The sequence below is a fragment of the Aotus nancymaae genome, unplaced genomic scaffold (genome assembly GCF_030222135.1).
Source record: "Aotus nancymaae isolate 86718 unplaced genomic scaffold, 86718_ANA_hifiasm-v0.15.2.pri h1tg000014l, whole genome shotgun sequence".
Lineage (NCBI taxonomy): Eukaryota > Metazoa > Chordata > Mammalia > Primates > Aotidae > Aotus > Aotus nancymaae.
In genome coordinates this window covers 104609886-104624668 of record NW_026988425.1, presented here as the reverse complement: position 1 = coordinate 104624668, position 14783 = coordinate 104609886, and the positions used below count along the sequence as shown (strand labels likewise).

The 14783-nt window shown below is 38.1% G+C and overlaps 1 protein-coding gene across 2 annotated transcripts in view; it reads left to right on the top strand.

The window, feature by feature from the left end:
- The window catches only part of EPB41L4A (erythrocyte membrane protein band 4.1 like 4A), a 253363-nt gene that overhangs the window by 97208 nt on the left and 141372 nt on the right, over window positions 1-14783 (top strand). For both annotated transcript variants that reach the window (XM_012470114.3, XM_064376209.1), the window contains exon 2: window positions 3555-3659. In XM_012470114.3, the coding sequence (XP_012325537.1) occupies window positions 3555-3659 (105 nt within the window). The remainder of the gene's footprint in view (window positions 1-3554; window positions 3660-14783) is intronic.

Sequence of the window (14783 nt, the reverse complement as noted above, 5' to 3'; positions counted from 1 at the left end):
ATGTTGGAAAATCTGGCTCAGGAATCAGTCATTCCTACTGCTTGTCACAGCTGATTCAATCTTTGGATGCCTTTGCCATTGGATACTCCCTTACTATTGGGAGCCAATCCATGAATTAAACCTAAACTCTTGCTCAGAAGTAAGTCCTTGGCTGAAGCCACAGATCATATGCCTGTGACCTGGCTGTCAGTTATTCGGGAGCCTGATTCCTGCCTCCACCAAGACTCACACAGGGGGATTCTTTGCACATAGGCAGACAGTTTGATATGTACCCAGAACAAAAAGGACAAAAATGGGAATTTCTCTAAGAAGATTTGGCATTAGAAACTCTTTTAATGTAACTAAAAGCTGAAAGGACAAACATCATATACTCATCTTTGTTTCCCCAAAATAAGTTGATACAGTTAATAGTCATTGATTAAAGACCAAAACAGAGTAAGACCAAAAAAGCAGAAATGAAGGAACTGTCTATTTGATTAAAGATATGTGTTAGGGCCATATACCAGCCATTATACTTAGTGGTGAAATTTTGGAAGCAATTCCATTACAGCCAGGAAGAAGACAGGGTGCATATTCTCAAAACTTCTGGTTACTCTTTTAATAACTAGTCAGTAAGAAAGGAAGAATTAACCCATGCAGTAAGAAAAGAAGAAATAAACGTGGAGGAGGCATTTTGAAAAGGCATTTTGAAAAGTGATTATCTGAGAAGACTCCATAGACAAGCTAACAAGAATTTAGCAAGATGGCTAGGAATAAGACTGATAGGGAAAATTAGTTGATTTTCTAATACATTAGCAATAGCCAGTCAGAAAGTATAATAGCAGTAAAACTAAAATACCTAAGAATGATCCTGTATTATTTTCTATTGCTGCATAACAAATTACCACAAGCATAATGGTTTAAACATATTGCCATTTGTTATTTCACAGTTCTGTAGGCCAGAAGTCCAGGATGGTATGGCTGGCTTCCCTGCAGGGTCCTACAAGGCTGAAATCAAGGTGTTAGTCAGCTGAGCACTTATCTGAAGACACTCAGAAAGAATTGGTTTCCAAACCCTTGTTGGTTGTTGGCAGAATCCCGCTTTTGTGGTTGTAGGACTGAGGTTCCTATTTATTTGCTGGCTGTTAGCTGGGGGCTCCCCTCAAGTCCTTGAGGCTGTTCCCATTCTTCTCATATAGCCCCCTTCGTCTTTCAAGTGACAGGACATTATAGAACTCTTCTCATGGTTTGAATATAGTTGACTTTACACCTGCTTTTCCCTTCTGCTGGAGAAAGTGCTGTGCTTTTTAGAGCCCATGTGATTAGGCCTGCTTCTGTGATTTTCCTATCTTAAGGTCAACTGTGCCATATAGCATAACACAATCATAGGGGTGATATTCTCATTGTCCAGGTTCCAGAGGTCAGGGCAGGACATCTTCGGGAGTGGGGGACATTTGGTAAATTTGCCTGCCACAAAGCCTAAGTAGAATTTTGTAAGACCCACATAAAACTGTAAAATTTCCTCGACGGATATAAAAGACAAACATAGAGGTTTTACTTTGTAAATATAGTATCTATACCTCCCTCTACCACATCATCTGTCAGTTAAATTTAATTCCAGTTAAATCCCCAGCAGAATCATTTATTCAGTTGGCAAGCTTGTTCTAAACTTCCCTGAGTAGAGAAAAATGTTTAAGAATTGGTAAAGATCGTTTTGAAAAAGAAGGATGGATATCAAACAAAATTAAACTACATATGTTAAAATCTTGAGGATATTGGTTCTAGAATAACCCATGAGATGGAATAATGGGGATTCATTTAATAGATGATAAAGTTGTTTCAAATCAACAGGGAAATGCTGGCTTTTTCAGTAAATGGTGGTGCAGTTGTCTATCCATTTGGAACCAAAGTTAGGCCCTTATCCCAAGAACAAAAATAATTTCCAGATGGAATGAAGAGCTAAGTATACTAAGTAAAATTCTACAAGTATTTAGAAATACTTAGGAGAATTTGCTCATAAACTTTGGGTTAGGGAATGCCTAACTCAAAGGCTGGGAAATGCAGTTGGCCAGTAAGCACATAAAAGAGTGCTTGCTTTTATTAATGTCAGGAAAATGTAAATTAAAACAATTCCTTTATCCCCTCTTTTTTTTTTTTTCACTCAATTGGATTGGAAAAAATTTGTGCAATCCTAATGTTGGCAAAGGTGTGGGAAAACATATACTCTCATTGAATAAGTTGTAATGGTCTTTTTGGCAATGCCCACTGTAATTATGAGTATACGTATCCTTCAGATGAGTAATTGCACTTAAAGATTTTTACCCCAGAGAAATACACAGGTACATGAGCACAGAGACATTTACAGGCTATGAAAATGTCCAATAGCCTAAAGATTCATCATGGAACGGCTTTTTGTTTATAAATTATTTAATAGACTTTGAAAAAGGAACAAGTTAAAGTTAGCCAAAGTTATTTAGAGGTAAACAAAATACCTATGGAATTTGTAACAAGAACTGTATTTTCCTGGTGTGTACTTTTATAACCTCATATTGCCCATTTTGTAATACATTTGATAAAAACATTTCCTTCATGTTAACAATCCATTTTCTAAAAGCAGTGCAGTATTAAGTGCATACCATACATGGATAAATGTGTCCTGGTAATTTTCTGAGGGCTGATGCAACTGAACAAAAGCCCTCCTTTATTATCATAATGTGAGACTTCTTGTGGGATTTCTTTTATTACCTTGTTATACCAGCCAGAGATGGGGCAAGAGAAAGGAAGAGGCTATATCTATACCTGTACTATAAAAATGGATTATTTTCTAAGTTAATGTGGTGTGTGGAGTAGTGCTTGCTGATGAAGTGCTTCTTACATGTGCGAATGATTTTTAGTATATTAGATGATAAGAATCATAATTTAAAGAATCTGTATTGTAGTAGATGAGGAGAGAAGAGACATTAGCTTTTTAGGTAGATAACAGTATTTTAAAAGCAGCCAAAAGAAAAGTTTTATGTCTGTGCTTACGTGAAAGAGATAAAGTGAAATATCTTCACAAGAGCTTTTCAGAACATTAGCTTTAGCAGCTTTAATCTATGAGTTTATTATTCGAGGATTGAGGATAAAAGATTTGACTATTGTTAATTTTATATATTTTCTGTATTCATTGTAAGAGTATTGCTGTAGGTGAAAATTGCTTTTTAAAATGAAAAGAATCATGAGCTTTTTAACCAGAGTGTTTTTTTTGATGCATTTATTAGATGTTCTTCATATAAAAGTTTATCTTTATTAAAAGAAGAATTTTGTGCTAAAGATAATTTATAATCTCAGAAGAAAGAAGCTTATATTAATTTAAAACCTATGATTTAAAAGTTATTTTCCAAAGAAATTTCTATAATACACTTTGCTTTAAATCATATTTTTTCTTCATAATTGAGGCAAAACTTAAGGAGGGAACCATGGTTTAATAAAATTGCTGCTATTGTGAATGAAGCTAATAAAAGATGAGAACCATGATTGTGTCCTACTTTGGAACCAAAAGGCAGTTAAAAATATAAAACTGAATTATTTTGCAGAAGTCAACGAGAGGTTCCGTTGTCCTTGACCACGTATTCCATCACGTAAACCTTGTGGAGATAGATTATTTTGGGCTGCGTTACTGTGACAGAAGCCATCAGACGGTGAGTACAGTGACTTCGTGTTAAATTTTTCTGGTTACAAAGTTCACTCTATCTCTGGCTTTTCTTGATGTAGTTTTAGGTGGTTAAGTAAGTTCTTTGTCACTGAAAAAGCCTGAAAATCTCAAACATGTTTTCCCCTGATAATTTCTTTGCGTTTTTTCCCTCTTCTGCCAAAAGTCTGTAGAGTTGCTGGATTCACAGTTTCTGTACATGTGTAGTCCTCTTTGCAGATGGCTTATGTGGTTTCCAGATTTGCAGCCTTAATACTGAATGCAAAGCATGAGTGAACATGGAGGACTGAGCATGTTATTTAATATGTGTTAGAAGGCAAATGGCTAGTCTCTTGAAGTGACAGATATTAATTGCCTTTTAAGAAAGAGAATAATACAGTGTTAAAAAAAGTGACTACCTAAGTTTTATAAGTGAGATGAGCTGTTACAAAATAAAATAAGTAGAGGTTTTTTATTAATGAACATGAAGAAATAAAAGTAATTAAAAGGAACATAGCTTTTAGTTCTTAGGTCAGTTGTTCACAAAGGTTAACTCAGAAGATCTTACAGTCTGGTTGAATAGTAGAGAGTTACTAAGAAATTCACCACAATTGAAAAACTTTGGAGATAAAGATTTTGAAGCATGAAAGGATATTCATTAATGTGACTTTTGGTTTAGTCTAAGAAAGATCTTAGCTTCAGATAGGTACAGCCTCATTATACAGAATGCTCACATGCTTATCTTAGAAATACCCTATTGAACTTGCCTTTTATTTCTCATCTTGTTCAACTGCTGTTGAAATGAAGATTTCTTCCTCTTCCTTCATTCATTCTCCCAGCCTCTACTGGGTCATTTGGGGTGTATTCAGTGAAGAACATGATTTTCTCAGTGGCATTTATGTGCTCTGTCCTAAGAATGTCCTAGGATGAGAAGAGGCAGGCAAATGGAATGCTATTGATGGTGATAAACTGTGATTTTTCTTGAGCTAGTTCCTTGATCTATTCTGTTTCACAGGAGGATTTCACAAGGTAGGAGTGAAAAATTGCGTATGTTGTATAGCTTCCCGTAGAAAGGAATAACTTTCTAAGGCTAGTGGGCATTACAGCATGTTGCAAAAAAGGGGAACAGGCATGTTTAGAAGTTCAGTGAATTCTGTCTTGTACAGACCACAAATAAATATAGCAGACTGTAAATCTATACAGAAAGATTAAATTGAAGGTAAAGAAGGTATCATGTACTACATTCATATTTTTGAAATAACATTTTTCCTAGTAGAGAAAACTACAGTTTTCTGATCTTACCTACTACGTCAGACCTTGCCTGGAAAGATTTACTGTTTTGCTGAAGTTATATAGACCTTATCTGTCTGTCTTTGCCTTCTGATAGTTACTTTAATCCTTAATACAAGGATTAAAAAAATAACCTTGTATTAAAATAGTACAGGATATGGTTAAAAAAAAAAATCTTTGTTGGTCGGGTGTGGTGGCTCACACCTGTAATCCCAGCATTTTGGGAGGCTGAGGCAGGCAGATCATGAGGTCAGGAGATTGAGACCAACCTGGCCAGCATGGTGAAACCCCATCTCTACTAAAATACAAAAAATTAGCTGGTCATGGTGGCATGGGCCTGTGGTCCTGCTACTCAGGAGGCTGAGGCAGGGTAATTGTTTGAATCTGGGAGGCGGAGGTTGCAGTGAGCTGAGATTGCGCCACTGCACTACAGCCTGACAACAGAGCAAGACTCCATTTCAAAAACAAAAGAAGACAAAAAACTTTGTCTTAAAAACCAAGTAATGGTTTTTACGAATGTTGCTTGAATTACTGTACATTTGGGACCTCACATGGCAGAGAAGTTGTCTGCACTGGAGGACCAGGAGAACCTAGAACCCTGGAACTTATCATTCGTCATCATTACCACAATCGTTATCAGTGCACCAGAGACTGTAAACATTTTTGTATGTTGAAATTATATGCTCAGAACAGTTCTCCAAAGTATTATCTTACTATTAGAGATGATGCAACACAAATGAAGATTATGCACCTTTCCCAAGGTCACATAATCAGCAGATATTAGGACCAGAATTCCACCCCAAGTCTGAGTGTCTCCAAGACCTTTGGCTTGCATGCATATAAGACTTTGGGTGCTGAAGAATTCTCTTTTTATATGTAACTTACATACTTAATGTTTGTTGAGAGAAGAATTAAGTGGCATTTTCTAATAAGTACACTTCTCAGATTGACCCTGTTGTAGGAGGGCTTCATTTAGGCCTTCATGTATTTTTGTGTTCCTGTGGTGTCATTCAGCAGTTATTTAATGAATGCCTGATACGTGCAGGCCATCTATGACAGTGTTCTCTGATTCAGGAATTCTGGGGAAAGAGAATTTACTGTCTGGAACATTACATGAAAATTTTTAAAAAGCACAAATGTTATTAACTCTATATTCCATGAAACTAAGTCCTGGGATATTCATGTGACAAATGCATTGATTCAGGTGTTACCCATGTATAAAGAGTAACATCTAGACAGAGATAAACCTTGTTAAGGCAAACCTCTGTCTAAGGACTATAGCTGACTTGATTTGAAACACGCTGGGCACTGTAATGTTTTTAACTTTAGTTCTCAGGTAGGGTCTGTAAAAGAACCTTTAAGAAATAAAAACATTTCAGCCGGGGGCAGTGGCTCATGCCTGTAATCCCAGCACTTTGGGAGGCTGAGGTGGACAGATTGCTGGAGCTTGGGAGTTCGAGACCAGCCTGGCCGGTATGGTAAAACCCTATCTCTACTAAAAATACAAAAATTAGCCAGGTGTTGGGGCAGGTGCCTGTAATTTCAGCTACTCATGAAGCTGAGGCAGGAGAATTGCTTGAACCCAGGAGGTGGAGGTTGCAGTGAGCCAAGATCATGCCATTGCACTCTACCCTGAGCAACAGAGTAACAGAGAGTCTGTCTTGAAAAATACATTTCTTCATGAGGATGTATTTATTGGAACTGAAATAACACAATGGAATGAAAGCTGCACATGTTAATTCAAGCTTTTATAAGATAGTTTCTTAAAGGTGTACCATGAGGGTCACATACTTGCAGTTCTTTTTCTTACAGACAAAAAGGGGCTGGGCATGGTGGTTCATGCCTGTATTCTCAGCTATTTGGAAAGCTGAAAGCTGGGAGGATTGCTTGAGCTCTGTGATACAGTTTGGTTCTGTGTCCCCACCCAAATCTGATCTTGAATTATAATCCTCATGTGTTGAAGGAAGGAAGTGATTGGATTATGGGGGTGGTTTCCCCCCTGCTGTTCTCATGATAGTGAATTCTCATGAGATCTGATGGTTTTATAAGTGCCTGATAGTTCCTCCTTCGCATTTGCTCTCTCTCACCTGGCACCATGTAAAATGTACCTGCTTCCCCTTCTGCCATGATTGTAAGTTTCCTGAGACTTCCCCAGCCATGCAGAACTGTGAGTCCATTAAGCCTCTTTTCTTTATAAATTACTCAGTCTTGGATATGTCTTTATAGGAGTGTGAGAATGGACTAATACACTTGGGAAGTTGAGGCTGCAGTGAGCTGTGATCACACCACTGCATTCCAGTCTTGTCAGAAGAGTGAGACCCAGTCTCAAAACATCAACAACAAAACCAAAAAGGGGGAGCACCTTGCCTGGGCAGAGCATCTATTTTCTGCTTTGACCTATGCCATTTGAATTCCTTCTTGACCCAGAGTGGTCTGTGCAAGTCTGGATCAGGACCTTGGTTTGACTTTGCAAAAATTCTCAGCCTCCATTTGAGGTGGGTGTGAGGCAATCTGTCAAAGGGATTATAAGAACACATTTGGGAGCCAGAGACCTGGATTTATCTAATGATCCCACCATTTATTATAAGTTTTAAAATTCACAGGAAGTATTAACCATTAATGCAGAAGGGCGGCACTTCCAGAGAAGTTTGCTCCCTCCTTTGTATTCTAGGACTGCTTATGACCAGTTCCGTTGCTCCCTCAACAGGTACTTCTTGTTCTCTTCACATGGTGTATGGCTCAGCAGCTCAGCTGAGGGGTGTCTTAGCTTTGAACAACACTAGAGCTCTCTCTGCGCCACATCTTAATCCCTGGCACCTGTGAATGTTACCTTGCATGGCAAAAAGGGAGTTATAGATGTGATTAAGGACCTTAAAATGAGGAGGTTAACTAGCCAGGTGAGATCAGTGTAATCACAAGTGTCCTTACACGTGAAAAGTGAGGCCAGAGAGTGAAAGAGATGATGTAACAATAGAAGCAGAGATATGAGTGATGCAGTTACTGGAAGAGACCTTGAGCCAAGGAATGCAGGCGGCCTCTATAAGCTGGAAAAGGCAAAGAAACAGATTGTCCCCAGACCTCCAGAAGGAATGAAGCCCTGCCTATGCTTTGATTTTAGTCCAGTGAGATCCATTTTGGACTTCTGACCTCCAGAACTGTAAGATAATAAATTTGTATTGTTTTTGTTTGTTTGTTTGTTTGTTTTGAGATGGAGTCTTTCTCTGTCCCCTAGGCTGGATTACAGTGGCACGATCTTGGCTCACTGCAACCTCTGCCTCTGGGTTCAACCAATTCTCCTGCCTTAGCCTCCCAAGTAGATGAGACTACAGGCATGTGCCACCATGCCTAGCTAATTTTTGTATTTTTAGTAGAAATGGGATTTCATCGTGTTGGCCAGGTTGGTCTCTATCTTTTGACGTTGTGATCCACCTGCCTCAGCCTCCCAAAGTGTTGAGATTACAGGTGTGAGCCACTGTGCCTGGCCATAAATTTCTGTTGTTTTAAGCTGCCACATTTATGGTGATTTGTTATAGCTGCAAAAGGAAACTAATAATCATGAATACACTGGGAATAGTTATTCTGGCTTGTTCAGAAGTATGAGGGCTTGCTTGTTTGTGTTCTTTACATTAGGCAGAAACCAGAAACACTATTACTTTCCTTGAGTAGTAATGTCATACATCCTCTGCTGCTGATGCTTAGGATTTCTCTATGATTAAAGCTGCATGTGTATCCTCAGATATCTATGCGCAATATTAGTTGTTGCTTCACAAGTATTCAGGTTCCTTATTATGGGAGAGGCATGGTGAGATCTGTTGCAATGATATGCAAAATAACTGAATTTGCAGCAGCACAGGCTTCTTCCCTTTAAGAACCGGTGTATTTGAAATTAGAGACTGGAAGGAACTTGAGCCATCTTTTAGGTTTTCAGAAGTCGTTATAAATGGATTGTGATCTGGTGATAGAGATAGCTGCCTTTGGAGTCACAAGACAGGTTTGAGTTCTGTGTCTGTTCCTAGTGAATGGTCAAATCACTTAATTTTTCTGAGTCTTGATATGCTTATCTGTAAATTGACAATGAAATGCCTTTTCTCATCAACTCTCAGGATTAATGGTAGGACTAAATCAGAACACATGAAAGCTCTTTGTAGATGATAAGGCATTAAACATGTAAAAGGCCTTTCCTGTTGAAACTAGGATGTGAGAAAATATTGTTGGTGATATTAGTGGAATGAAGGAAGAAGGAAAAAGTCTGGAAGAAAGAAAAAAAATTAATCTGTAGACTCTTAAACACCTTTGGAGATTTTGAAGATGAGTTTTGTTGATATTGAAAGCAATAATAAATATAAATGTGATATCTCAATACTACTTCCGGTTTTAAGATTAGTTTTAAACGGGAAAGTGCCTAGCCTGAGCAGAGAGCCTATTTTCTGTTCTACTCTGGCTTATGCCAGTCAGGTTCCTTCTTGATTCAGACTGGTGTGTGTGGGGATGTAGGTATCTTATATTAAGGCCTTAGTTTGACTTACAGAAAATTCCCAGAAATTATAGTTATGTCTTATGTTAGCACTTGAGGCTCCTTTACAAATTACTCCTTGAAAGACAGAAGTTGTATATAATTAGGGCTTTTCTCAGAATATAGAAATCATCGTGGCATTGAGAATCAGGTTGCTGGATCTGCTGCCCTTTTACTTCAGAAGTCAAAGGAGGAGGAAAACGTGAAGCACACAGATGAAGACAGCATGCAAACATTGTCTTCCACCAGTGAGCTCTGTTTTTGCTTCGCCAAGACAATAAAAGCAATCAGAAACTTCCCACCTTCTTGATCACCCCACCCCCAAACACACTTAGTTGCTTTTTATCCTTCCTTTCCTCTCCTGTCACCAGTGTCTGTGAGCTAGATCTTACCACCTCACTTTTTCTTTTTTGTGTCTCTTGACTCTACCTGCTCCCTCTTTCTAGTCAGTGTTTGGGCATATTCAGGTCTCTCCCATTTAGAACCACCTGTCCCCCACCTCCCTTTTCCTCCTCTATCTGCTGCCATCTTTGGCTCCCTCTGCATCACGCATAAACTTCAGAAAACCTTGTCTAAGTTTCTCACATTCACTTCTGAAATCCCAGTGTTTCTTAAACATCTCACCCTACAGCTTTGATCCCAATCACATCACTGAAACTGGCCCTGCCTTGCGAGTTGCTAAATCTAAGAGACTCTATTGGTCCTTATCTTACTTGACCTTTCTGTTGCTTTTATACTAACAACTTGCCCATTTTAAAAATGTTCTCATTTTGTTCTTCTGGCACTATTTTTTGTTTCCCTCTTTTCCTGTTTTCTCTAGTTATTCCTATTTAGTCTTTATGAACATGATTGCACTGCCTGTTCCATAAAATGTTGGTATGCACCAGTATTTTGTCCTTGATTCTCTTATGCTCTGAACTCTGTTCAGGTCCACACATTTAGTGCTACCTTTTCTGGTACTGTTTATTTCTGAGATAATTTCCTTAAGCATGTAAATAAAAATGCATATGTATTAATATTTGTATTCTCTTTCCTGCCCCCCAAGTACTCTGAGTATTGAGTTCTAGCAGGCACGCTCAAGTGTGTCCTTCTCTGCCATGAGTAGTAGCCCTCTTTCTTTCATCCTGATGCTGTATTTTGTAATGTGTGTAAGGTTTCACGTTCTGTGATTGTACGTACGTTCTGGAAAGCACTAATAATGACTGATAAAATATGTGTGATAATGTGAGTCCTGTTGGAAAGAAAGAAAGGAATATCGTCATGCTGGATTATTACAGAATGAAACTTACTATCTGAGATGTCTTCAAGCATCTGTTGGAGGAACAGAAGGGAAAGATCAAGAAACAGAAAGTTCTTCTCAGGTAACCCTTTGACTTCACGGAGAACGTCATAAGCAGTGCAGTATCCTGGGAGGGCTGACAACAATATATGAAGGGTATCTGGGAAACAGTGGTGGCGGGTGGCTTTTCAAGAGTCCAGGGCCTGGAAGGGAATACCAGAACCATCTACAGAGGGCCCCACAGCACCGAAGCTCTCATTTTCCTGCTGACGAATGTGTGTTACTTTTCCTTGGTAATCTCATCTTTTCCTTGGTTTAAATTATATCTAAGGACTAAGCCTCAAATTCCTATTTTTAACCCAGGTGTTTCAGGAGGGGCTACGTTGTGTTAAAATACAGAATCTGGATTCAGACTATATTGGTTCAAACCACAGTCTACTATCCTAGAGAGCTGTGTGGCATTGAGTGAGTCTCCCTAACTTTTCTTTACCTCAGTTCCTCCATTTATAAAAGTGAGGATAGTTATAGTACCAACTTCAAAGGGTGGTAGTGATGATTGAGGGAATCTATAAAAAATACACAGGCTAGTGCTTTAAAATGTGTGGTCCACATAATGTTTTAGCTGTTATTCACTACTCGGGTGCCCCTCAGGTACCTCAAAGGTAATGTATTCAAAACTGAAGTCATCTTCCTCTCCAAATCTCTTCTTTTTTTAAAAAATGTTTCTGAGAGCAGTGGTTTTCAAGATTTTTTTATTTTTCTTTTAGAGATGAGGTCATACTATATTGCTTAGGCTGGTTTCAAACTCCTGAGCTCAAGTAATCCTCGCCTTGGCCTCCCAAAGTGCTAGGATTACAGGTATGAGTGAGCCACCATATTTACTCTGCATTTTTTTTTTAAAAACCATGTACTTGTATATAATTTTAGGTTGAGAATTAAAATTTTATGCGTTTTAGTAGATGCAGATCTTTGGTTCATCATAAATGTTGACATTGTAAATTGTCATATTCCTTTTAAATGTATCCTGTCAATTTAAATTTCATAGCAATTTTGTACTCTTCATCTACGTTTACAAAATTATATGAACAAGTTGTTTTTTAAAAACCAGAAACTATTCCTTTTATGTCTTTAAACTTGTATTTCTATTCTACTTTCTCCATAAAATGTTCTTATATTTTTATTAATAAAATATATTATCAATAATATACATATAAATTGGAATTTTGAAAGTTTATCCTCTGAGATGTTAAGGCTCTTATTTTTACTGAGCTCTCAGAGTAGTTATTATTACCATGGTTGTCACTATACGATTAATTAAAACAGCAAAATACTATGCATTTGAATAACTATTAAACATATTTTCTGGGGAAAATGGCAGATAGGAGGCAGGACTAGATTGCACCTCCCACTCGAACAGACAATGCAGTGTATAGAGACTCGCACTGTGAAATTTTGCTCCAGAAATATACCAGGAAAGCTGAGAGAATCCACGGACCCTTTAAAGGAAGCAGATTGCTCCTGCAGGACCCAGGAGACACCCCTGTGCTGGTATCCATGGCTGAGAGACATAAAGATGGTTCACATCACAGGCCTCTGTGCAGACAACTCCCAGTACCAGCCTGTAGCATGGTAGCCCTGCTGGGTGGCTAGATCCAGAAGGGAAATAGATCCAGAAGGCTACATCACAGCCCTTAGCCACATCCCTAGCAAAAGGGGGAGAGTGCTATATCAAGGGAATACCTAATGGCACAAAATAATCTGAACAGCAGCCTTGAGCCCCAGATCTTCCCTCTGAAATAGTCTACCCAAAGGAGAAGAAACCAGAAAAACGATTATGGTAATCTGACAAAAGAAGGTTCTTTAACACCACACAGGAAATCCCACTCGCTTACCTAAGGACTCACATTAACTTAAGGTAAAGGAGTGGAAAAGGATACTCCATGCAGCTAGACACCTAAAGCAAGCAGGCTTATATTAGATAAAACAAACTTTAAAGCAACAGCAGTTAAAAAAGATGAAGAAGGACATTATATAATGATGAAAGGCCCACATGAAAATATCACAATCTGAATATATATGCATCTAACACTGGAGCTCCCAAATTTATAAAACAATTACCATTAGACCTAAGTAATGACATAGAGAGCAACCCAATGATACTAGGGGACTTCATTACTCCACTGACAGCACTAAACAGGTCATCAAGACAGAAAGTCAGCAAAGAAACAATGAACTTAGACTATACTCTGGAACAAATGGTCTTAGCAGATACTTATACAATATTCAACCCAACAACTGCAGAATATACATTCTATTCATCAGTGCATGGAACTTTCTCCGAAATAGACCATATGATAGGCCACAAAACAAGTCTCAATAAAACTAAGAAAACTGAAATTATATCAAATACTCTCTCATACCTCAGTGGAAAAAATACTTCGAACTGAATGATGACACAACTATCAAAACCTCTGAGATACAGCAAAGGCAGTGCTAAGAGGAGAAAGTTCATAGTCTTAAATGCCTATATCAAAAAATCTGAAAGAGCACAACTGGACAATCCAAGGTCACACGTCAAGGAACTAGATAAACAAGAACAAACCAAACCCAAATCCAGCAGAGGAAATGAAATAACCAAGGTCAGAGCAGAACTAAATGAAATGGACACAAAAAGAAATACGAAAGATAAATGAAACAGCTGATTCTTTGAAAAGATAAATAAAATTGATAGGCCATTAGCAAGATTAACCAAGAAAAGAAGAGAGAAGATCCACATAAGTTCAATTAGAAATGAAATGGGAGATATTACAACTGACACCACCGAAATACAAAAGGTCATTCAAGGCTACTGTGAATGCCTTTACCTGCATAAACTAGAAAACCTGAAGGAGATGAATAAATTCCTGGAAATATACAACCCTCCAGCTTAAATCAGGAAGAATTAGAAACCCTGACAGACCAATAACAAGCAGCAAGATTGAAATGGTAATAAAACAATTACCAAAAAGAAAAAGTTCAGGACTAGGTAGATTCACAGTTGAATTCTACCAGACATTCAAAGAATTAATACCAACCATCTTGACACTGTTCTACAAGATAAAGAGGAAATCCTCCTTAAATCATTCTATGAAGCCAGTATCACCCTATTATCAAAACCAGGAAAGGACGTAACAAAAAAAACTACAGACCAATATCCTGAATGAAAATAGATGCAAAAATTTTAACAAAATACTAGCTAACCAAATCCAACAGCATATCAAAAACATAATCCACCATGATCAAGTGTGTTTCATACCAGGGATGCAGGGATGGTTTAACATACACAAGTCAATAAATGTGATACACCACATAAACAGAATTAAAAACAAAAATCGGGCTGGGCATGGTGGCTCATGCCTTTAATCCCAGCACTTTGGAAGGCTGAGGCAGTTGGATCATGAGGTCAGGAGTTCGAGACTAGCTTGACCAACATAGTGAAACCCCGTCTCTACTAAAAATACAAAAATTAGCTGAGTGTGGTGGTGTATGCCTGTAATCCCAGCTATTGAGGAGGCTGAGGCAGGAGAATCACTTGTACCCAAGAGGCAGAGGTTGCAGTGAGCTGATGTTACACCACTGCACTTCAGCCTGGGTGACAGACCGAGACTCCATCTGAAACAAACAAACAAAAAACAGAAATCACACAGTCATCTCAGTAGATATAGAAAGTACTTGACAAAATTCAGCATCCCTTTATGATTAAAACCCTCAGCAAAATTGGCATATATGGGACATACCTCAATGTAATAAAAGCCATCTATGACAAACCCACAGCCAACATAATACTGAATGGGGAAAAGTTAAAAGCAAATGGAAATACATTTCATGTTCATGGATGGGTAGAATCAATCATGTGAAAATGACCATTCTGCCAAATGTAGTCTATAGATTCATTGCAATTCCCATCAAAATACTACCATCATTCCTCACAGAACTAGAAAAAACAATCCTAAAGTTCATATGGAACCAAAGAAGAGTGCATATAGCCAAAGCGAGACTGAGCAAAAAGAACA